This window comes from Lissotriton vulgaris, chromosome 7 (genome assembly GCF_964263255.1).
Source record: "Lissotriton vulgaris chromosome 7, aLisVul1.2, whole genome shotgun sequence".
Classification (NCBI taxonomy): Eukaryota; Metazoa; Chordata; class Amphibia; order Caudata; family Salamandridae; genus Lissotriton; species Lissotriton vulgaris.
Genome location: NC_141695.1, coordinates 189,939,389 through 189,963,293, shown reverse-complemented (window position 1 = coordinate 189,963,293; position 23,905 = coordinate 189,939,389). Strand labels below are relative to the sequence as shown.

General features: G+C 45.6%; 1 protein-coding gene across 3 annotated transcripts in view; it reads right to left on the bottom strand.

The window, feature by feature from the left end:
* Nucleotides 1–23,905, bottom strand: part of IGLON5 (IgLON family member 5) — a 976,255-nt gene that overhangs the window by 434,135 nt on the left and 518,215 nt on the right. For all 3 annotated transcript variants that reach the window (XM_086929916.1, XM_086929918.1, XM_086929917.1), the window contains exon 2: nucleotides 11,130–11,208. In XM_086929916.1, coding sequence (XP_086786042.1) covers nucleotides 11,130–11,208 — 79 coding nt within the window. The remainder of the gene's footprint in view (nucleotides 1–11,129; nucleotides 11,209–23,905) is intronic.

The window sequence follows — 23,905 nt, the reverse complement described above, 5'->3', positions numbered from 1 at the left end:
CAGATGCCTTGAATCATAAGTCAGAGTCGCTCGCGTCCTCTCTCCTGTGCAAAGATTTCTCTCAAATGGAAGCAAGCACTGACATCAACAATGACCAGGCATATGTAGTGAATGTGAGAAGAGATTCAGTGATTCACCATTCCTAATGCAACATCAGTTAACACACACTGAGTCCATTTGGGGAGTTTTATCCCCCCCCACTCTCAGTTACCACTCACTGAGTCCATTTGGGGAGTTTTATCCCCCCCCACTCTCAAGTCTTGACCGAGCATTTGCAAGGATTGGGCTCGGTGTACAAAACCTGTCTCAAAGCACAGCAAGACAAAAGCACTGGTGCACCCCAGACAGCACTAAAAAGAGCCCACCACCAGCTGTGTCCCCGGGACTGGTTCAGGTAATTACAACAGTACCAAATATTCACAGTCCATACCATGTCCACAGTTGGTGTTAGTCCAGAACAGCGGCCAGAGTCAAAAGACACAAAAGTCAGGGAACAAGAAAATATGCAATGGACATAGGACATCTAAAGGTATCTTCACAAACTTCAGATCTTTTTCTGAATGAAACAGGTATTTGTTAAGCGCAACTACTCACCCGTAAGGGTCTCAAGATGCTGGGGTTGTGGGGGGGTTAGCAGATTCCAGTCCATCAAACAGGGGTCTGTCGATGAGCCAGGTTTTGAGGTTTCTTGCGAAGATGGGGAGCGATGTTATCTGTATGAGGTGGAGCGGAAGGACGTTCCAGGCACTGGCCGCGCCGGAAGGAGAAGGAGCTGCCTTCCGATCGTGTCTTTCTGGTGCGGGTGACCACAGCGTAGGAGAGCTGGACTGATCGTAGGATCCTTTGGGGTGCGTGGAATTTGAGTCGGTTGTTCAGGTATGCAGGTCCGGTGTCGTGGAGGGCCTTGTGAGCGTGGGTTATCGTGAAGGTGAACAGAACTAACAATCAACAAAGCTTAACATTGATCTGTTCATTTGTGGGGAGTGGTGGGCGAAACTGCTTCGTATTTGATCATTCTATGTTAAGTGATAGCAGATCGGAAGCAGAATGCTGCATGCGATGCAGAAGTCTTTAGATTGCCAACAGATAGGTGCTTAAACCCAAAGAGTCTTACTGGCAAGATAACTTCCCACTGCAGGATTCTCTTGTGCATGCCCAATACAGTATTCGGTCTTTGGAAGCCAGGCCACATGGTACCTGCTCAGCAGAGACGCAGCTTGGCTAGAACTGGATAGTGCCTGTTTTGCTTCTTTTACATCACCTGACCGCAGCTGCATTCTCGCTCCTCTCTTTCTTGGACCACTGGAGGTATCAGTGCTTTAGGTTTGTCTTAGACTGATAGGCACCTTCTTGCTTGGCTCAGAGTTTCTTTATGCAGTTCACCTCTAGGGCCAGGCTCTGGAAGACTGGATGACCACTTTCGGATCAAGTGGGTCCCAGCAACACTCACTCTTTTTAATCTGTTTTACCTGAGAGCTCCTGACACTGGGTCTAAGGCCGGGCTTCTCTGCCTGGACAGTCTGTCTTCTTGCAGGACCAGGCAATCTCCTTCTATCTCGGAGCAGTCAGGCTTCCAGATGCTGATAAGAACCACCAGTGGCGGTTGCCACAAACAAAGGGTGGTGTGCATGTGAGCAGAGGGGGGGTCATGCGGGGGTGTGAGTTAGAAATAATATATCTTTTTTTTAAACGTACCTTTAGCCACCAGCTGCTTCCAGCATCGCGTCATGCTGCCTCTCCTCTTTCTGGTCCCAGCAGACCCTTCAACAGACTCCAATCCAATCTCCATGCCACAGAGCAGTGTGGGGATTGGCCTGAGTGGGCAAGAAAGATGCTCCGCTCAGGCCATGGAGTCTGTGGGGGTTTCTCCAGCCGAGCTGTACAATGCAGCCATGCTGGAGAAACCTATGTGTGCATGTCTGTTTTGGTCGGCCTGGGACGGCCGGCCTAACACATATGTATGCTTAGAGAGTGCGCGTAGCACTCCTCCGCCCACCTCCCATGCCTAGGCCCTGCCCCTCCCTATAGTGCTGGCTCGGAGCTTGCAAATGCAAACTATGCAAGAACATCTTTTTATTTTACATTTGCTGGCTCTGAGCCAGGCAGTGGGGCAACGCTTGTTCACCATTGCGAAGGAACCATCGCTGAGACCCACAGCTTCTCTCGCAAGGTGTGCATACTTCAGGTGATATACCCTCAGTTCTTGGAGACTGGTGGTTACCCAGACATCAGCCCTGCTTCCACAGCAGCTTTTAGAAAACTCTGTGAAACAATCCCTCCCTTGGTCAAGAATAACGTGAAACTGGAACAAAGTTGGATAGTTTCAGTCACACGTTTCTATACGTTTTCCAGATTGGGTATTTTATTTATTTATTTTTGATATTTAATAAAGCGCGAACAATTGCCCGCAGGCGTCTCGGCGCTGTACTGTTGCAGACATCTCCTATGCTCGGCTTCATGCTCTCAAGGTTAAACAACCAGGTTTTCAGTTGCCTTCTAAATGACAGGAGGTTTGGACTAGAGCTAATGGATTGGGGGAGAGTATTCCATAATTTCGGGGCAGCAACCAGAAAACGTCGATCTCCCCAAGTGACCAATTTAGTACGAGGTACCACCAGATCGTTCAATTTGGCTGAACGGAGAGGTCGGGAAGGGTTGTATGGAATGAGGTGGTCTCTCAGGAATTGAGGGGCTTGTTGGTGCAGTGATTTATAAACTATGCACAAGGTCTTGAATTTAATTCTATTCCTGATGGGGAGCCAGTGATAGCTTCTTAAGGTGTCAGCTATGGGTTTGAATCTGGGGATTCCCGAGAGAAGTCTGGCCGCTGCGTTCTGTACTGTCTGCATTTTCTTGATGACCCTGATTTGAGCATTGGCTAACAAGCCATTGCAGTAATCTAATGCAGACAGGACTAGCGCTCTTACCAGTGTCTTGCCTGCGCTTTTTGGGAGAAATGGAAGGACCTTTTTTACCAGTCGTAGTTTGTAGAACGCCGTAGAGGCCGTCTGCTTAGCATGTGCCATGAAATTCAGGTTGTCATCGAAGATAACGCCTAAGTTCCTCACCTTGGGGGTTGGTTTAGGCAGAGCTCCAAAGGATGGTGGCCACCAAACTGAGGACCAGTTGGGACTAAGATGGCCGAAAGTTACCACCTCGGTTTTTTCGGAGTTCAATTTTAAACAGTTTGCTGACATCCATTGTCCAATGGCCAGCATACCTGTTTTAAAACTCTCTGCTACAGTTTCCCCGTCATTTTTGACGGTTAGAATCAGCTGAGTGTCGTCCGCATATGAGGTAAGGTTCATCCCGTGGGTTTTGATGGTTTTAGCAAGGTCCGACACATAGATGTTAAATAGTGTCGGACTTAGGGAAGAACCTTCAGGTGCCCCACATGGCAAGGACAACTCTGCTGATTCGAATGGTCCTAGGGTCACTGCTTGTGATCTATCCATCAAGAATGATGCCTGTAGATCTTTGGCTAGGCCCAGCACGCCCATCTTTTCAACACGGTTGACCAGGATCTTATGGTCGACCGTGTTGAAAGCTGCCGATAGGTCTAGAAGCACCAGCAGTGCTGAGCCTCCTTGATCTCGGATCATTCTGATGTCCTCCGCCGCCTTGATTAGAGCCGTTTCTGTTCCATGAAACTTGCGAAATCCAAATTGGGTTTCGTCGAGAAGATGGTGTTGCTCGATAAATGCTGCAAGTTGGATGTTCATGGCCTTTTCTGCCACTTTGGCCAGAAAAGGGAGGTTGGCAATAGGCCTGTAATTTTTTAGCTCTGTTTTATCTAGGCCAGATTCTTTCAGAAGGGGCTTCAGTAAAGATTTTTTTAAAGGGATCGGGTAAGTTCCTGTGCAGAACATCAGGTTGCAAATTTGAGTTATAACTGGAATCAAGGTGTTCATTAATGGACGAAGGGTTTTCAAAGGGCATGGGTCCAGTGCTGAGCCAGTTTTAATAGAACTGATGATGTCTTGAACTTGGTTCTCTGAGATTTCCACAAACTGTGGAAGGATGTTACAAGTAGGTGGCATATTTATTTCGTTGGTGCTATGATTGGCAGAAGAAGTGAATGCCGAATAAATATCATTCACTTTTGTAAAAAAGTAAGAAGCTAATGAGTCACAAAAGCTTTGTGAGGTTGGAGGGTTATGGTCAGGGGCGTTTCCTGCCAACTGCTTGGTTATCTCATAGAGCATTTTATTGGAGTTTTTTGCGCTTTCAATTTGCTCCTTGAAATACTTTTTTTTGGCCTCCATGATCAAGGATTTGTACTGGGTTAGGAGCTCCTTATAGTTATTTTTACTTTCATCATCATAGTTTTTCCTCCAGTGCCTTTCTTTGTTTCTACAGAGCTGTTTATGTTTTCTTAGTTCCTCAGAATACCACGGCGCTGATGGGGAATTCCTGTTTCTAGATATGAGTTTAACCGGTACTAATTTGTTAGTGGCATGATCCAGCCAAGCTTGATATTGCTTTATTGCTATTTCTGGGTCAGTGGACAGTGTTGGTTTAGAGTTGTCTAATGATACCTTAAGGTTCGGAATGTTAATATCTTTCTAAATTTTAAAAGGTTCACGTCTAAGGGGGGATGCTTTAGGAATAGGTGCTTCGTTAATCTTTATTGTACCTAGGACCAAATGGTGGTCAGCCCAGGTCATAGGGAGGACATCGGTAATGTGCAGACCTTCCAGATTGGTGAAAATACCGTCTAGAGTATGCCCTGCAGCATGGGTAGGTCCAGTCACCAACTGCGAAAGCCCAAAAACCTCCATCTCTGACAGAAGGGTCAGGGTGTCTTTATCCCCATTACTGTCCAGATGGAAGTTAAAGTCTCCCAACACTGTTATAGACTTCTCGGTTGCAAGGGATTCCAAGATAGTGGCAACCTCTGTGAGAAATCCTGAACGGATTTCAGGTCGTCTATACAATAGCATGCCTCTAAAGTTATATGAGGGGGACAGGTAAATATCAAACTGTAGCGCCTCACATGTCATAGTGGGTATTGGTGAAGTTCGAATTTTGTATGTATCTCGGGCAATTATGGCTATCCCACCTCCTCTTTTGCCTTGTCTATCCGGTCTATAAGCTTTGAATCCATTAGGGACGGCTATCACAAGATCTGGGTCTGATGATTTATCCATCCAGGTCTCAGTCAGGAACATTATATCAATGTTCCTGTCTAGAAGGAGGTCAGCTATTTCTTGCCTGTGTTTTGCCAGGGAGCGGACATTAATGAGGGCTATTATAGTTTTTTGTGTCACCTGTCTTTGATTATAACTTTCCGCAGGTTTGTTTAAAAGGGGAATGGATCTGACAGTGCTTACATTCTAAAAAGGTGGTGTGTAATGTAGAATCCAGATTATATCTGGTACATCTATCCGTAGGTCGTGGACGTAGGTCGGTCAGCATTGAGGGTGTATAAGAAGGAAGGCGGGTATGTGAACCTGTTTTAGTTTGTTCTATTTCAAATGTCATTTTCTGGCTGCAGTGCAGACACAGCCATTGCGCTCTCACAGCAGGTAGCACTGATACTGGTTTCAAGCATTTGTACCAAAAATATGGGCATGATGAAATGGGAAGACTGTCCACCTGGCCGTCATCAGCCTTCCTGAAGGAGCAATCAAGAACGAGAAAAGGGCAAGCATGGCATAGACGTTTCCCAACTATAAAAGCAGAATCTGCTGACTCACCCCCATCCCAACCCCCTCCACCAAATGACAGGGCTCAGGAAAATAAATCAGCAATCCCTTTCTAAAAGGTTCACCTAGAATTCCTGAGGTTAGCCGTGCCTCCATCCATCCTCATTTCAGTATCTGGGTCTCTGTCCTCGAGCCACAGGAATACAAGCAATAGACTTCCGCTGGCTGTACCATCCTCCACCTCGCACCATGATAAACCAGGGGCATTGAAAGTGGAGCTCACTGATTAGCAGCTTACTTAGATTGCTCACATAGTCTTACTGTACCGTAAGACCCACACACGCAATGCAATGTACACAAGCACTCAAGAGGCGTTCTGAATGGCAGCAAAACGGTCTGGGTGCCACACCGATCTAGAATTTTTATCGAGCTGGGCCAGAAAATTGACTCTTCTCAGACAAAGTAAAAATATTTGCTCTGAAGTATTAATTGGCAAAAGGTGGGACGCTGCTACAAATGCTTCATGTCAACAACCTAAGCCATGGAGAGTAGTCGCATATCGACAAAGGAGGGTACGCATGTTGCGTCTCTCCAGGCCATTGACCCGTTACTGGACCTTGAGCTTACCATGGGCAGGCCTAGGTGAGTTTGCTAGATTAGTGTGTCCACTGGAATGGTAAAAAGTCAGGATACCAGTCTCACATGGCACAGGGGTGCCACCAATACACCATGCAGGGTAGATTCCTGTCCCAACACCTACATTATCGTTCTTTTCCTTTAACTTTAACCCTTAAATCCATTTTACCCTTATTAATTACTGGTTATCAGTAACCCTTAACCCTATTCCTATCCTCGCTTTGTGTTTCTAATGGGACTATATCTCCCCTTTATTACCCTTAGATTCCTGTATCTCAGGGTAATTCACCCTCAAATAAGAGTTTCTCTGCTGATGATCTTGAGTGACGACCATACCCTGGTTCCTTGTCCTGATCTCTCCTGACGGCAGCCTTCATGACTCTAAGTTAGCCAAAGAAGCCACGAGGCAGACACGAGAGCAGCATCAATTGATATTTAAATGTATATAGGCTGATGACGTGCTTTTCAATGGATGAAATCTATAGCGAGGTGATATATGTTGGTGTTTACGGGATCTCGTTCACGGAATCTCTCCGCTTCTCTTTAGGGTTGGGGAGAGACTAAGACAACATTCCAACAGCGCAATTGGCCTTGTAGGTTAGCAGATATTATTGCCAAACAACATGATATAGTCTTTGAATTCCATAGGTGTAACCATGAAGTGATGCTAGAGCACCCTGAATTATTCTAATATCAGCTTCTTTGCTCATCGTAATAGATCCTGAGATCCGTGCCAATCAGCCCAATAAGATACCGCTTGTCAGCCCCTTTGCGTATAACTCTTGAGCTTGTTTCAAATTTGTTTCATATCTTTACCCCATAACAATGTACTTCAGTTCACCAGGGTATAGACCACCAATACAATTCACCTTCATGTCCTACAACTTTGCTAGCCATGCCATCTACTGTTGTGCTGCAGAATATTGTGCACTTGTGACATACAGTCTAGCCCATGACTGACATGTAATATTCAACCATCAACAATCTTACAAAAGTGTGGCGTGTAACCTGCAGAAAGCTACATGGTCAGTGGAAGGCACGGATGAAAGGTAATGCTGGAGAGGACAGCAAAAGGGCCCCAAACCTTATATTGTACTCCACAGGGGGGCCTGGTATTCACACTGACCACCCCAGGTCTTATAGGAAAGACACTGGAAACGAACATATAGCATATGATGGGGCATGCAATGCTCTCTTCTGTCAGCCATATGTTAACCTTAAAAACCAGGTCCACGCGATTGTTCCATATTTGGTGGGGATTAACTTGTAATTGCACAACACTGACAGAGTATTTCGACACCGTTGCGGTGCATGCGTTGAACCCCACAAGGCTTGACCGGCTTGTAATCATGACCTAAATGGGAGTTTTTGTTGCAAATTATTTTGCATAAAATGTACTTCTGCTGCAATTGGATTTTGTAAATTAAATTTCACACCCCTTTGCAAAGTTTGAAAAGCTTGCACAGTTTTGCATAAGTCTTCATGAAGCTTGTGGAGGAACAACTTTGCAGCTTTGCATACCTCTAATGCAGAGCAGGCAGCTGTGTTGTTTGGTATCAGACCTCAGTAAGCTCTTCCTAAGGATTGACCCCCAGAGGCGAGGGAAGAGTCAACACACATGCACAGCGGTCCCAGAATATTTGGAGAGCCATCCCATTATTGGAACTTGTATGTACATACAAAGTGCATGAACTTGTGTGTTTAAAATGTACCTTCCAAAGAAGTTGACAAGTAACAAACATAAGGCTCGTAAATGTGTAGGTAACACTTTGTGTCCTCTGGGGCAGGCAGTGATTTATATAGGATCATACAATCCAGGAAACCTCCACTGGTCTATGTGGCTATGTGTAGGCACTTACACATTTAAAATAGAATACTGTGCTCGACAACTTCATAAATAGAGTCTAACTGGACAAGGAATAATCAAAATCAGCAGGCAAAAGGAATAGTCTCCATACCTCCATTTTCCAAGACTATAGGGAATAAAACTAGTAACAAGATAAAACTGCGGTGCATTGCCTGCGCCTGCTGATTATCACTTCCCTTGTAGAGTCAAGTGTTCAACGAGGATAAATTGGGTATCCAGTCAGAATGAAATTGCATCTTACGCCTGGGACAGCACTGGTAAACAACTGTGTTCATCATGTCTCTTGGTCCAGCATCACAAAGGGGACGTCCAGTGACACTGCATTGCCGCACCGCCTTGTGACAGCCAGCCAGGTACACATCTGTTTGCTTCAGTCCTGGGATAGAAATAGAGGGCTCCACAGTGCCACAATTTAATGTCCATGTTTTTTCAGCTTTCTCAGGGCTCAATCACACTAACACAACTGGCATTGCTACAGAATGTGACTAACAATAAGAGGCTAGGCTGAAGAATGGTAATCTTGTCAAGCAAGTCATGTATGTGTGTGCAACCCAGTTGTGGCTGAGTTTGTTGTGACAATGTTGAGCTTGAGTCAAGCAAATAGGTAACCCAGCTGTGGGTGACTTGTTGTGACTATGGTGGGTTTCAATCAAACCATGAGAGCAGCAGACCTCATCTGAAGAGCCAGGGTTATCCTTGTTAATAGTGGGAATTCCTCGTTTGATTGGCTACGGATACAGTAAATATGTGCCCGAAAGTTGAACATATTGAATGTGGGGTGAAGGTGGTTGATGATCCCTTCAGTTTAAGGGTTTAGTAAAGCGTTGGATCAAAGGAGAGCCTGGGTAGGGTTTACCCTGTAACGAATATAGTGAAGGAGACACCGAAATAGTTATTATAATGGACGATCGCAGGGTAGAGTTGCTGTCAACTGACCAAAGACCCCTTTATCTAATGTAAATGTAAATTGATACTTGTATAGCGCACTACTCACCCGCAAGGGTCCCAAGGCGCTTGTACGAATACCGCTGTGGAACCCATCCTGGCTTTCCCTGTGAGGCGTCCACTCCTGGGAACCCCCAAGGTGGAGGCCAGGCATCCTTAGCGTTGTGGGGGCCGTTGTGGAGATTAAGCAAGCTATTGCCCAGAGTTGCAGAGTGGGACTCCTTGATTGGAATAGGCACCGAGGCGAAAATTATCAGGTCCATGGAATTTTGAGCCCAAGACCCACCGAGGCGGAGAATTGAACCCTGGTCCCGGAATAGACCTCTGCATCAGGGTCTGCCACTCTAATCATTGAGCCACACTTCTCCATATCTATCAATATCTAATAAAGTGTGCTGCCGCTCTTGCCAATAATGTTTATTTCTTCTCAGATTTCTCATTGACCAACTAATTTCGACCTTTTCTACTGCTCTGCCCCCCACTTCCTTCCCTTCTGAATTCTTCCCATTGCCCCAAATTGCTTCTTTAAAGCCCCTCCTCTGACTCTGTATTTCCGCTTATCTTCTTTTGTACCCGTTTGTGTTTTGCTTCCATTAATTGTCTATTCTGTATTCTCTGCATCACATGATGTAATTTCTTTTCTTTCAACACAATTGTGCAGCTGGAAGGTTTGCGTGCATGAGTAGGCTGTACGCCCCCCCCCCTCCATTTGTATCTTCCCAGATGAACTATTGTCTCAGAGGGGCGGGGGAGGAAGCAGGGTGGGTGCTGAATACAGCACAGCAGCATTAAATACAATTTTCTCCCTGATTGTGCAGAATAAGGATGCGTTTGCACTAGTTCTGCGCGTAAGAGGCCAGTGGCTTCATCTCCGGCAGCAATCAGAGAGCGAACAGCCTTCAGTAATGGGGCACTTTTTGTGCTGAGGGGAATTGCTTTCATTGTTCTTAAACTTTCTAGTCCCTCCCACCCCTCCCAGATCATGCATTTCGTCTCATTTGGTTCACTTTTCTACTGGAAAAGAAAAAAAAGGGCACTATTAAAGACAGGACTAAGAGAAACAAGTTGGGGATGAGAGGCAGTGTGGAAGGGAGAGAGGGAGGGGCAATTACAAAGATGGAAGGGAAGAGCATAAGCTGCTAGAAAAGATGAGAGTTTAGGGATGAAGGAAAGAAGGTGAAAAGTGCAGACGTTTTAGGGGGTGTGGGGAGTACAGAGAGCAGCAAGGAAAGAAGATGAAGTTAGGTAGAAGGAGGGAGGGTAGGAATTACAGGGGCGTGGAGTCAGTCGGTGTACTAGGGGTGAACATGTATGTGACAGCGAGGAAGGGTAGACATGGCAGGGAAGAAAGAGATCACAGAAGGGGGAGGAAAAACAAAGTAGTATGCATGGAGGAGGTAAAGACGAGGGTGGAAAACAGGAGTGAGATAAAAAGTCAATATGAGAGAAAGCGAATGAATCTTAGACGGAGAGGGACAGCATTAGGACTGAAGGTAGAAAGTAATGGAGTTAGTAAGGATGCGAAAATGAGGGGGGAGGAGAAAGGAATGCGGTAGAATGTACGATTTGGCATTAGTTGGAGAGCATTTTTCATTAAAAATATATTTGATTTAAACAAAAAAACGGAAATGAAGAAAAAAGGGAGACATGACATAATGAATGAACTGAATGGAATAATTGATGAAGAAAGGATGTAATTTAAATGAAGCAGAGCTGAGAAAGGTGAAGATTAGCAGAAGTGACTGGGAAGGGAGTACTGTAAAGGAATTTGAGAACTTTGGCTGTAATAATGAAATGTCTGAATGTTTTCTGTTGACATTTCCTGCTTGGCACTGATGGGTGGTGAGGCAGGGATAAAAGAGTTCTGATAAGCATGGGGATGGGGCAACGTACAATGTATATTTCCAGTAGTTAAGCAGCGCCTGGTGAATCAAGGGTCGCAAGACTGGATTGAGAACAATTTCGAAGATCCAAGAAAGAAAGTATGGCTGCGTGGGGCAGGAAGTGGCATAGATACATAGGCTGGTGCCTACCTGAGCGTGGCATTGTCTCCTTGGCACACTGTGTAGTTTTCTGCTGGCTGGATGAACTCCATGCTCTGTACCACAAGCCCTAGAAGAGACAGAAAGGACAGGACATGATTAAAAAACACAAACCACAATCCTGTATATTTCAAGTCGCAGAACAGGCACAGAAGAGGTATTGGTAACCCCCCCAATATATATACAATGTTGCATTCTTAGAAAACTGGACACAGAAGCATTCACCAGTAACATGGGCAGTTCATGACATGCTTTATTTAATGTGTTTGCCATCTGTCGCCTTTGTTGTCTGATGTTATGAGATTTCATACAATGTATTTCTTTCTATCCATGTTTTGACTGTTATCAAGTGCCTTAAACTAGTGGGGAGTGGCCTAGCTGGGAACCAGGAATTTCCAGACTGGCCAGTGTCTCTGAAAGTCTGGTGGGTTGGAGGCAGGTAAGTTGCAGCCAGACACATTCCAGGTGAAGTGTCGGTTTCCCAAGCTTTCTAGAGGAATTTGCTTGTTCTGGAGGTCTTGACAGACATGGGTTTTGAAGGATAGAGGTTGCAGCAGTCTCTGATTTTCCAACCACATATATCTTACCACAACTTCATCCGATGAGCGTGACCCACCGCCCTTGCTGTACGCGTGTGTGAGAAATTCACTGAAAGGATGTCGCGTGAATGACAGACTCTGAATGACTGGTGGCATAGCTTCTTCGGCACACTCACTGGTGGGTGGTACAGCACACAACACCGGTCCTGTGGCAGTATGTGTCCTTAGAGTCATGTGTCTGTATGCACAAGAGGTTCCCACACAGGGATCTTTATCAGAGCAAAGTCTAAATGACTGATTGGCTCTGGTACTTTAACACACCTTACTGACCTCATACTTATATGTGTCCTTACAATATTAAACGTTCATTCTTCTTGGCATTACTTCCAACACATCAAGTGCATGTTTATAGTGCCCCTAGGGTCCATAGTGCCACTGATGCTTGCGTGGCCCCCTCTGTAATACAGGTCACACAATCGCACATTCGTGCCTGTGAAATCCCCTAGGGGTGTTCCCTCATTTTCATGGCCATGTCACCCACAGCAGTAAGAGAACCTCTTTGTCAAGATTCTGAGGAGCACACAGGGGCGATCAGGTTGACAGAAGGCACGCTGACTATGCGTCCATTATTGCCTGTTCTAAGGGAGCCAGCTTGGAGGGAGAACACAAGTCCCAGGGACCCCCCAGACATCTGCTTGCAGTCGGGTGCGGTTCCACCAGGGTCCCTTCCCCTTCTTCGGGTCCTGCAAACCATGTACATTGGAAGTCATACCACCATTTTCAGTCTGATAGTGTCTCTTTCACTGCTACACTCCCCAAGTGCGGACATGAGTTCTTTCCTCCACTGGTGCAGCTCATCTTATGTGCAGGGCCACTGGAATTATGCGGCAAGAGAGGGCCAACTTCTGTGTCAGAGCTGAGTAAATTATTCAGCAAGAAAAGCCAAATTATGCGGAATAAGGCGGAACATTTTGAAATAGTATTACTTCATTATTTCATGATTTTTAAACTTGGTAACCATGTTGGGTATTGGTTGCACCTCATTAGTACCAGTTTATCACCCAAATATAGCAATAAGCAACAGAAAGGTGACCAGTCCAGCTTTGCAAAGGGCCTTTCACTGCGCAGCAACGTGTCTCTACAGTTTTGAACAGTTAGAGCTAGAATTTGCAGATTATGTGGCAGATGATGGATTATGTGGGAAATGTGGTAGCTCTATAATTATGCAAAAATTGCTGCGGCCACACAATCGCTTAATACAGGTGGCCCTGGTTATGTGTAGTACAGTGCCCAGTACCCAAAGAAGAAACCTCTGGTGGAAACTGGTACAAGTCTCCATTTATACAGTACATACACTGCAGCGGCTCTATTCTGGGTGGGCACCATTGACATATATTTTACGTATCAATATGCTGAAAATATGCTAAATTACATGATGTTCTGTGATAACCCAGCCTGCCTCGTGACTGATGGTGAGGATTTTATATGTCTAAGGCTCCATCCGAAAACAGGCATTTGAGCAGGACATGTAGAGTATCACTGGTGGGTCACAGATGTCTTTTATTTATACTCCCCACTGAAACTAATCATTTCCCACAGTTCCTTTCTCTGTTTTGCATAGTGTATGCAACACTCTATGCTTGCAAGCATTTAAATTCACCTTTCATTTCTTTATTCTTGCCTTCCGTGTTTCTCCTTTCATTTCCTCTTCTAATACCACGATCAACGTAATCACTTCTAAATGGGGATCATATATGACACTTTTGGGATTATTGCATTAATGTCAGTGTCTGTAGATCAGGGTGAAACAAGAAGGGACGTTTGTGTATCTTTTTTGCATGGTTCAGAGTGGAGCCTGACCAGTAGATGTTCTTCATATGGGTAGCTGGAGGGCACTGGTCATCAAACCTTCTACCACAATCTGATGGGGATTATTAGGGCTGGAGAGACAGTGTTCAACTTCCTGGATAAAAGAACTTCCTTCATAGCACAATATACAGGGCTTTCAGTGGGCCGGGTCTCACCGAGTCTGAGCACCGGCAGTTTTTTAAAGGGGGCCTCGAAACGGGCTCTGTTTTGTGCCCTGGCACAGGCGGTCTGTTTTTTTTCCGGACTGCAGTGACATCAGGCACCTCGATGTGCACATGCTCACACTGCTCACTTCTCACGAGTCGAGAAGTTACGGCATGACGTCATGCCACGTGAGCCTTGTAGGGGAAGGTAAATCCTTTAAAGAGAGTCATTTCCTCTCTGCATTTCCCTACTCTTTTTGAAACTCAGGAGCAACAACATTGTTGTGGTGTCACCAGGGCTTTAAGTGGAAGCGTTTTCAATATTATATACATGCCATAGTTGCTGCTTATTTATCTTATGCAACTAACAACCATTGACAAAGCCAATAGTCCTGACTTGTTGTAGGTATGATTTTACTTGTCGTTTTATATATTTGGATGCAATGACAGAAACAGCAAAATACAAGTCGGGCGGCACACTATGCAAAGCACAGATTTTTACCCTACATGTATTTAAACCACACCCTTAATTGCATTGGCCACGTCCCTTAGAGACACCCCCCACCCCCAATTTTTTCATCCCACTTAAAGCCCTGACAACATACATCACTTTTTGCTTCCTTCATTAAACACAACACAAACAAACATGGCTGCCAGTGGCCCTGTCTCCATCGCTCTGTGCACCATCATCAATCCCTCAGAACATCAACCAACCCAGTGTGTTCTGTAGTGGCCTTGTGTGTTTGCCGCTGTCAGGCTGTCTTCAACCATTATATTTAATCATCGAGGTATTTGCTTTCCAGATTAAGATGATCTCTCTGACACGCAGTGGAGTCGTCATGCTCAATGCTTGCATCCTTTTCAAGGAGTTGAAGTTGTTCCTTGTCATCCCTCAAGTTGAGTGAAGCCCAGGAGTGTGTACTGTGTTGATGGTATATGCAGTGTCAGTGGGGAAAGTCATGGTAGTTGGTATGCACCTGCAGCATACGTTGGAACAGGAAGATGGGTATCAAGCCATAATCTTGTTACAGTGGAGAAGTGTGGCTCAATGATTAGAGCGGCAGACCCTGATGCAGAGGTCTAGCCCGGGACCAGGGTTCAATTCCCTGCCTCGGTGGGTCTTGGGCTCAAAATTCCACGGACCTGATAATTCTTGCCTTGGTGCCTATTCCAATCATGGAGTCCCACTCTGCAACTCTGGGCAATAGCTTGCTTAATCTCCACAACGGCCCCCACAACGCTAAGGATGCCTGGCCTCCACCTTGGGGGTGCCCAGGAGTGGACGCCTCACAGGGAAAGCCAGGATGGGTTCCATAGCGGTAGTCATACAAGCGCCTTGAGACCCTTGCGGGTGAGTAGTGCACTATACAAGTATCAATTTACAATTTTTACAGATATCTCTACTGAACGGATCTTTAAAAGTTTCAAAGAAAGTGGCAACAATTTCAATAGAAACACACCTGTGTCGAAATGTGTGTGTTTAAGAGAGTTTTACAATGGAGTTTATGACCCACATGCACTTTGTGTACACAAAAGTCCATAAGACATGTTTCTGTGAGACATACTGCTCTAAAACCTGCACAACATGTATTTAGCCCAGTTCTCCTTCCCAACCTCCCGGCTCCAGCCACGCCTTACGCTTTATCGCTTAGCGCATGGATAATGTAGGATTTGAGCTCCATAGCATTAGAATGAGTACAGTGTTGGATATGATTATACGTGTGATGTAGCCATTCGTTCATCCGGAACCGCCGAAGGAGGAAGTTCTTTTTCGAGCAGCAACACACCTATCAAACCGTGCCTGCATCACGTCTACTGCGCCCTTTTAAAAATCAGCATATACCGCGTTCAGTGAAGTGCCCCTGAACCACAAAGCGCTTCGCTAAAGAACCGCATCACGACGTTCTTCTGTTAAAGGAGACACAAACGTTTAAGTGCCTACATCATGGTGCCGACGCACATTTAACCAATATACATCGCGTCCTTTGAATCGCTCTCGAGCCACGAAGAGCCTTTCCAGGAACTGCTTCCCTAAAAAGGATAAATTAGTGTGAAAGTGTAACGAACCAATAAACGTCGTATATCACTCAGAGTATCCTGCGACCAATTGAATAAACACATTCTGGGATACTTTCTGACATTTTAAAGAAATATCAAACAATAAATAAAGGAAAGAGAAAAAAAGAAGGCTGCCAGTAAAATACTATCTGAACAGCTACAATACAGACTGAAACGAACAGATATAACGAACGTGCCTTATTCCATCCACACTGAACAATCTTGTCCAAAAAGATTTCTTTAGAGAGAGTGGCTGACTATCTTCTAGTCCTGATGAAGACAAAAGACTTGTCGAAACGCGTTGACACACAGCCCTAATCTTCATAAAAAGGAAAACAAAAGTTCCTTTTTTTATATATATCATGATGTGCTTTAAATGTATACTTTAATAATAGCCACATGTTTTTTATGTATTTTATGTAAAGAGTGTATTATCTATTAAATTTCAACTACTTTTTGATATCATTTCAGTCCATTGCATTACTTTTTATTCAGTACACATTCATGTTTTTATTATTCATTATCTAGCCAGCTTTTGTGTTTGAAGTCTGCCTGGGTTTTTGTCATTTCAAAAAAACTGTTGTCCCTGACCCAGGAGTCATATCCATATCAGGGGGTCCTTGTTATCTACAAGAAAACACAAAAGTCCATAAGACATGTTTCTGTGAGACATACTGCTCTAAAACCTGCACAACATGTATTTAGCCCAGTTCTCCTTCCCAACCTCCCGGCTCCAGCCACGCCTTACGCTTTATCGCTTAGCGCATGGATAATGTAGGATTTGAGCTCCATAGCATTAGAATGAGTACAGTGTTGGATATGATTATACGTGTGATGTAGGATCTGTAGGGCACTTAGAGTAAATTGACTTCATGCTAGATTTGCACGGTGTGACGAGGACGGCGGGGCTGGACGACGGGGTGACGATAAAGCGACATTTCACAGGCTGCTTTACCTGCATAATAGATCAAGAACGGGAAACTGAAATGGTGCAATGCGAACAGACAAATAGGTGGCACTTAACTTGATGTTAAAGTGCGACGTGGATGGAGTTTCAGACCTTCCTGTCCTTTGGTACTTAAATTGGACAAAGGAGTACAGTATCTGGATCGCCGCTTGGGCGATGATGATATAGCAAATGACGTATGCAACGACTGCAGTTAAGAGGATGGGTTACAAATGTATGTCCCTGTTAACAGAAACTCAACCCACTTGGAGCAAGAACCTGAAAATCATTCATAAACTTGCATCGATCACTTTTCAGCAGTGGTGACATCACACTTTACACCACTGGAGAGGCATTTGAGGCCACACAGATCCACTGTAGTCATAAGAAGTATATTTTTTATTCTTTTGTGGCATCGGTCAAGAGTCGATCAATACAATTTAAGATTAGAGATTCACAATTTGAGGGATAAGATATTTTAGAGGTTTGTTAACTTTCATTGTTACTACAACCCAGTCATCAAGGGTGAAACAACTTAGAAATGAAGGATCTTGTCTTCTTGGCCTTCAATGATGACTTTGACAATATTGTACAAGGAGACCCAAAATATATGACATGATAATGCCTTGCAGCAACTAATTTTAGACAGAAAATAGAACTATCAAGAAGTTGGGATCTCAAAATAAATAATTAGATTTTCCTAATAGGAATCGGTCTGAGTTTGGTGACAAATCTGCTTTGCCAAAAATTGCAAATTAACTTCACTTCTCAAACAATTTCGGTCTGAGGAAACGGCAAGAAATTCACTTGGTATGAACAGACAATTTTCATAAAAAAATTAACAGATTCTTGAAAGTAATTAATAAAGTTTTCATAAAAGTAATCAATTTGTGACAAAAATAAATCGATTATTAACGTTTTTAGATACAAAATGGAATTGATGTCTGAAAAAAATTGCAGATGAGAACCTGGTGTAAACTACATTCTACATCACATTGTGCCTAATTAATGGATTATTCACAATTTCAACCTGAGTCACAATTCATAAAAAAATATATTGAGCTCAGCTACCATTAAAGAATTTGGAGGTATCTTTCCTCAATTTGTGAGCCACTACATTCTGTACCTCTCCTGATTATGTTGTTGTTTGCTCTTCCGATCATTTACAAAGCTCTCTGAAACCCTCCGGGGTCCTGTTCACGCTATATAAAACTTTAAAAATAAAAAATAAACCCTGGCTGGTGTCTAAGCGGTCGGGGAGCCCAAGACACGTTGCTTCTAATGGCTCCCCTTTTCCATCTATAACCAGCCATAAAAAGCAAATTTCCCAAATTGATTGCCGCGTCATGTGAGGATGGCCTTTTCTACTCTTCCCATGGCGCCAAACCTGCATGGTCTGAAAAAACAGGCGCTTTTTCTTGTGTGTCATTCGTGACATTTCACTTGTCCCCGCTCTCCTCCTGAGGCGGTCCCTTGTGCCGCGCAACCAGCTCAAAATCGACCAGGGAAGGTTCCAAAGAATCCACCTGGGTTTATCACGAACATTTAGTAATGTTTTGCGCGCTCTCTGCCAGAAAAATAGATCGCGCAGTGGTGGGAAATCAATAGTTTTTTTAGTGGTGTTATAAAACATCAGGTTTTACAGCCAACCCCCAGAGCCTTCAAGTTTCGAGAGATTTTAATTCCTTTGACTTGTTTCTATTGTTTGTGTTTCAGAATCCCTGAGGGCCCAAAACTAACTTGGTATGGTTGGTAATGGTGGAGATTTAAAGGGATAGCTTATTCTGAAATTATGCTTTAAAAAGCTTAAAAGCTCTATTCTCTACTGCATTAACTTTTTTTCCAATTTTTATTCTTTATTCGGATAAAACTTTTGTGGAAAAAAAGCATTCAATTTACACCGTATATAAGGGACAGCGTTAAAAATGCTGAAAAGAATATAATAAAAAGATAATTGCGGCCACCTCTCATGGTGCCGCACCGTTTATTCATAATAAACCTATTCTTTCTTTAAATAAAAAATACATTAATTTCTCTAAAACTTATATAAAGTGTCTGAAATTTCTCTGAAATGTGGGGAGGTGACAGGGAGAAAGGTCACCTGTCCCTGTCTCGACTCCCTGAGCAGAGCAAGCTGCTCATTCCAAGAACTTGACGTCAGGTTATGACGTCACTCTTAGAATCTTGACAACGGATTCTGATGTCCATATAACAACCAGACGTCAGAGGGTATTATGACTCCAGGAACTTGGGGGGATATGTACAAGGAAGTGGCTGAGCGCGCGTTAGCCATCCTGGCATAACACCTCTTGCCGTGACTTCTGAAACACAAGGCTGCACCATATTTACAAGAATGTGGTTCAGTCTTGCGTTTCCTCCTGCGATGGCGCTAAGTTTAGCAATTTAGTGCCAACACAGGCATACTTGCACCACAGTACAAGGGTGTCTGCAATGCATGCAGGAGAGGATTGTTTATGTGTGGGAAGATGTCCTTTCCTGCACATAAACAATCTTAAAATGCCATTCTGTGACTTTCATGTGTCCTGCTTCATGCAGAACGCATGAAAGTGACAGAGTGGCATTTTTTAAAGGTTTGTTTATGTACTGGAATAGGCACCTTCCTGTACATAAACAATGCATGGCAATTTGCTTTTTCCATGTGTGCTGCACAAGGCAGCACACATGGAAAAAAGCAAAAACGAGGAGAAATGATGAATTTCTCCTCGTTTCACCAACTTAAGACCAGGATTTACCTGGTCTTAATTTTGGCACTGCCTCCTATGTACGCTGCCCTTGTACATAGGGGGCAGAGTCAAAATGATTGGGTGTTGCGGTGGAATGCCCACCTCAACACCCACTACCCACCCCTTACACTCTAACCATGGCATGAATAAGGGCTTTATGTGCAAGGCGCTGTTAAGCCAGGTTAAGTGGCTTAACGCCACCTTGTACATAAGGCACAGCCCTATCGCCACCACAAAGTCACTGAAAGTGACGTTCTGGTGGCAATAGGGGCTCGTACTTATGCCTCTTGGTGTCAGATTAAATATCACATCTCATCAGGGAACTACCATCTGACTGTGACATCACACTGAGAAACTGATGAAAACGTATTATGGTTAAACAAAACGGACTGACGCTTCTCAGGTAGCGTATGCTGTCAGACTTTGACGTCAAGCTGACTGTGGCATCAATCCATAAATCTATTATGACACCACACGTTTTGCTGCAGCAACCTGATAAAAACTGTGATATGAGGGTGAAACAGTTTGAATGAAATTGTCAGGACTTCGGTCCCGGCTACTAGGCACACGAAGGTAGGAGCGAGTCTGTGGGTATGGTTTACCAGCTTTATTCGTTCGTTTGGTTTTGATATGCTCTTGCTGGCTCATTAAACAAGGTAGTGCTCTCTATGTGGTCAGTTACACAGTCACTGAGTACACACAGTAAACAAACAGTAGGCAGTCTTTGTTTGGCGCTTGGTCAATGGTCTGGCGTCTGTATCCCTTCTTCGGGTGCAGAAGTCTTTGACCGGCCTCCAGAAATCCAGCAGGGAGCGTGAAAGGAAAGAAACAAAACAAGGGTCAGGTCTCTGCCTATTCTCAAGATAAGTGGCGGGGAAACAGGGATGTGCACACCAAACACCAGTCCCTAACAGTGCCGTGCCTAAGTGAGGGAGTCAACCGTGCTAGTGACGTAGTGTAGTGCTCAGGCGGCCCTTCCACCACCCTTTGAACCAGCCCCCAGTCTCCCCCGTCACTTGCCTGTCGCCACGGTCCCAGGTGACCGTGGTATCGTGAGATCCTGCCTCCTCTGGTTCCGTCAGGGGGCCGGTCTCGCTCGCGTTCTCTGGGGTTCTTGAGGTGTCTTCTGGTTGGTCCCTCGGTCTTGGGACGTTCTCCTGCCTCTCCTGCCTCTCCTCGGTCTCTCCGACGTCTTCTCCTCCGTCCCTCGTCCTTGAAGCGCTTTCCAAGGTCTCCTCTACTCCTCCCAGTCCCGACTCCGGCTCCGCGCGCTCGTTTGTTGTGGACATCCCGCTTTGTATGCGCAAAGCGGAAACAGCGCTCCCCATGGCCATAGCTGGACCGCCAACCCGATTTCCGGCTGTGTCCAATCCCGCGGCCATCTTGGGTTGGGTCGGGGTTGTGGATCCCTCACACTGCCTTTCCCCCGAGAATGGACGATCGGGCCATTCGGTCAAAGGACACCGGGAGAGGAAATCCACGTTGTTCTGCAGACTTCCTGGCAAGTGGAAAGTGCTGTAGGAAAAAGGCTGGAGGGCAAGAAACCAACGCAAAACCTTGGGGTTAGTATCCTTATGCAGGGAGAGCCAGGTCAATGGTGCATGATCAGTCAGGAGAATAAAATGACGACCCAGGAGGTAGTATTGCAAAGCTTCCACAGCCCACTTAATTGCAAGGCATTCTTTCTCTATAGTGGCATAGGAGACCTCCCTGGGGAATAGTTTTCGACTTATGTACAAGACAGGGTGGAGGAAGCCTTTCTCGTTGGGTTGGGATAATATGGCCCCTAAACCCCTGTCTGATGCATCTGTCTGTAGGACAAAGGTGGTGTTAAAATTCGGACAGGACAAAACCGGGTCTTTACACAGGGCTGTTTTCAGGTCATTGAAGCTCTGTTCTTGGGTGGCGGTCCAGGGCATTTTGTCTCTGGAAAAGGGTTTGGTAAGCAGGTCGGTTAGGGGACTAGCCACAGAGGAGAAATGTGGTACAAACCGCCGGTAGTACCCCACCAGGCCCAAGAAGGAACGAACCTCTTTTCTCGTTGTGGGGCGGGGGATGTGGGTGATGGCTGCCACTTTATTCACCTGGGGGCGTACCTGTCCTTCTCTGATGTCATATCCCAGGTATTCGATATGGTTAGCTCCTAAGGTGGTCTTCCGGGGGTTGATTGTTAGTCCTGCTTTCTGAAGGGCCCCAAACACCTGCTGTAAATGCAACATGTGGGTTCCCCAATCCGGGCTATATACCACGATGTCGTCCAGATAGGCTTTGGCGTAATCTCTATGGGGGCCCAGGATAACGTCCATCAAACGCTGAAAAGTCGCGGGCGCCCCATGGAGACCGAAGGGCATTACTCTGAATTGAAAGAGACCCAAGGGAGTTATAAAGGCGGTCTTGTCTCTACTGTCTGGGTGAAGAGGGATCTGCCAATATCCTTTGGTTAGATCAATACACGACATAACCCTGGCCTGTCCTAACGTTTCAACCAATTCGTCCACCCTTGGCATAGGATAGGCATCGAATTGGGATACCGCGTTTACTTTCCGGAAGTCGATGCAGAAGCGGATGCTTCCATCCGGTTTTGGCACCAAAACGATGGGAGATGACCAGGGGCTTTTTGACGGTTCAATGATCCCTGCCTCTAACATCGTTTTGACCTCTTCCTCTATTGCCTTCCGTCTCGCGGCTGGGATCCGGTACGGAGCCTGTTTAATGGGTTGGGTGTTATGAACAATGATGGAATGTTCCACAAGTGTTGTTTTCCCCGGTTTTCCGGAGACTACCGTGGGAAAAGACGCACAGAGGGTCTCTAACTGCTTCTTTTGTTCTTTCGTTGTCTGAGAACCCCAGGAGGGGTTTTCTGTGACTTCGTGTGTATAGTGGGAGACTTCTAGGGGTTTGTTTGTGACGACCAAGCCTACCTGCGTGCCTGATCCGGAAGGGGTTACATCCGGTTCTTCCCAGGCTTTCAACAGATTAATGTGATAAATCTGGGACGCCTTAGGGTGGTGTGGGACAGCTATTCTATACGTGACTGGTGTGATTTTGGCCAGGACAGAGAAGGGTCCTTGCCAAGTGGCTAGCAGTTTCTTGTCCGAAGAGGGTAAGAGAATAAGCACTTTTTCCCCCACCTTCAGCTCTCTCAACCTGGTATTCCTGTCATATAACCGTTTTTGCTGTGTTTGGGCGTTTTCTAAGTGCGTGTGTGCTTCTTCCCATACAGCGGACAGGGTCTCTTTGAGGTTTTCACTGTATTGGAGCAGGGGTTTTCCCTCGTCCTCGGTTTCTACCCATTGTTCGGCTGCCATGTCCAGGAGTGTACGGGGCTTCCTTCCAAACATAAGCTCAAATGGGGAGAACCCCGTCGACCTCTGTTCATGTGTGCGAATGGCGTAGAGGACTAGTGGTAGCTGCCGATCCCAATCTCTGCCTGTTTTATCGATGTGCTTCCTCAACAGAGTCTTGATGGTTTTATTATATCGTTCCACCAGACCATCGGTCTGGGGGTGATATACGGAAGTCCTTAACTGTTTGATCTGTAGTATGTCACAGACTTGCTTCATCAGTCGTGACATGAAAGGAGTCCCCTGATCGCTAAGGATTTCATTGGGAAAACCTACCCTTGAGAACAGTGTAACCATCGCCTGGGCCACCGCCTTGGACGTTGCTGTGGTCAGGGGGAAAGCCTCCGGATACCGCGTGGAATAATCTACAATGACCAAGATGAATCGATGTCCCCGGGCAGAAGGTATAAGGGGACCCACTAAGTCCATTCCCACCCTGGAAAAAGGGATGTCAATCACGGGTAATGGATGTAAGGGTGCTCTAGGGAGAGCTGGGTTGTTCACTAGTTGACAGCGCACACAGGCAGCGCAAAACCTGGCTACCTCGTGATACACCCCTGGCCAATAAAAGCGATCTAACAAATAATCAAGAGTTTTCTCTTTCCCACAATGGCCTCCCCCGGCCTGACTATGGGCAAGCAACAAGACCTGAGGGCGGAACGGCCCTGGAACCAGGAGTTGTTCCCTTTTTCCCCTATTTGTAAGAGTCAGGCGATACAACAAGCCCCTCTTTACCACAAAATACGGTCCTACCTTTCCCTCTTGTTCGTCCTCAGCCTGGGTCCATGCATTCTGTAGCGAGCTGTCATCTCTTTGGTCGGCCCTGAAGTTGCGACAGGCAGTTGGAGACTGATCTGAGGAAGAAAGAACATGCATTGTGTGTGTATACTGTGGTCGTGAATACAGCTGTCTCTCTTCCCTCTTCTCCCTTTTGCTTTTTGTCTGTCGGTCCGCGGGTTGTGCTATAGGAGTGTTGGAAAACGGGGCGTTGGTCAACCACTCCGTTGGTGAGGGAGACCCTGTGCATGTCTGTAAGTAGTCCGAAAACCGAGGTAAATCAGTCCCTAGGAGAACGCGTTCAGGCAACTCGGGAATCACCCCTACTTTCCGTAGCTGAACCTCCT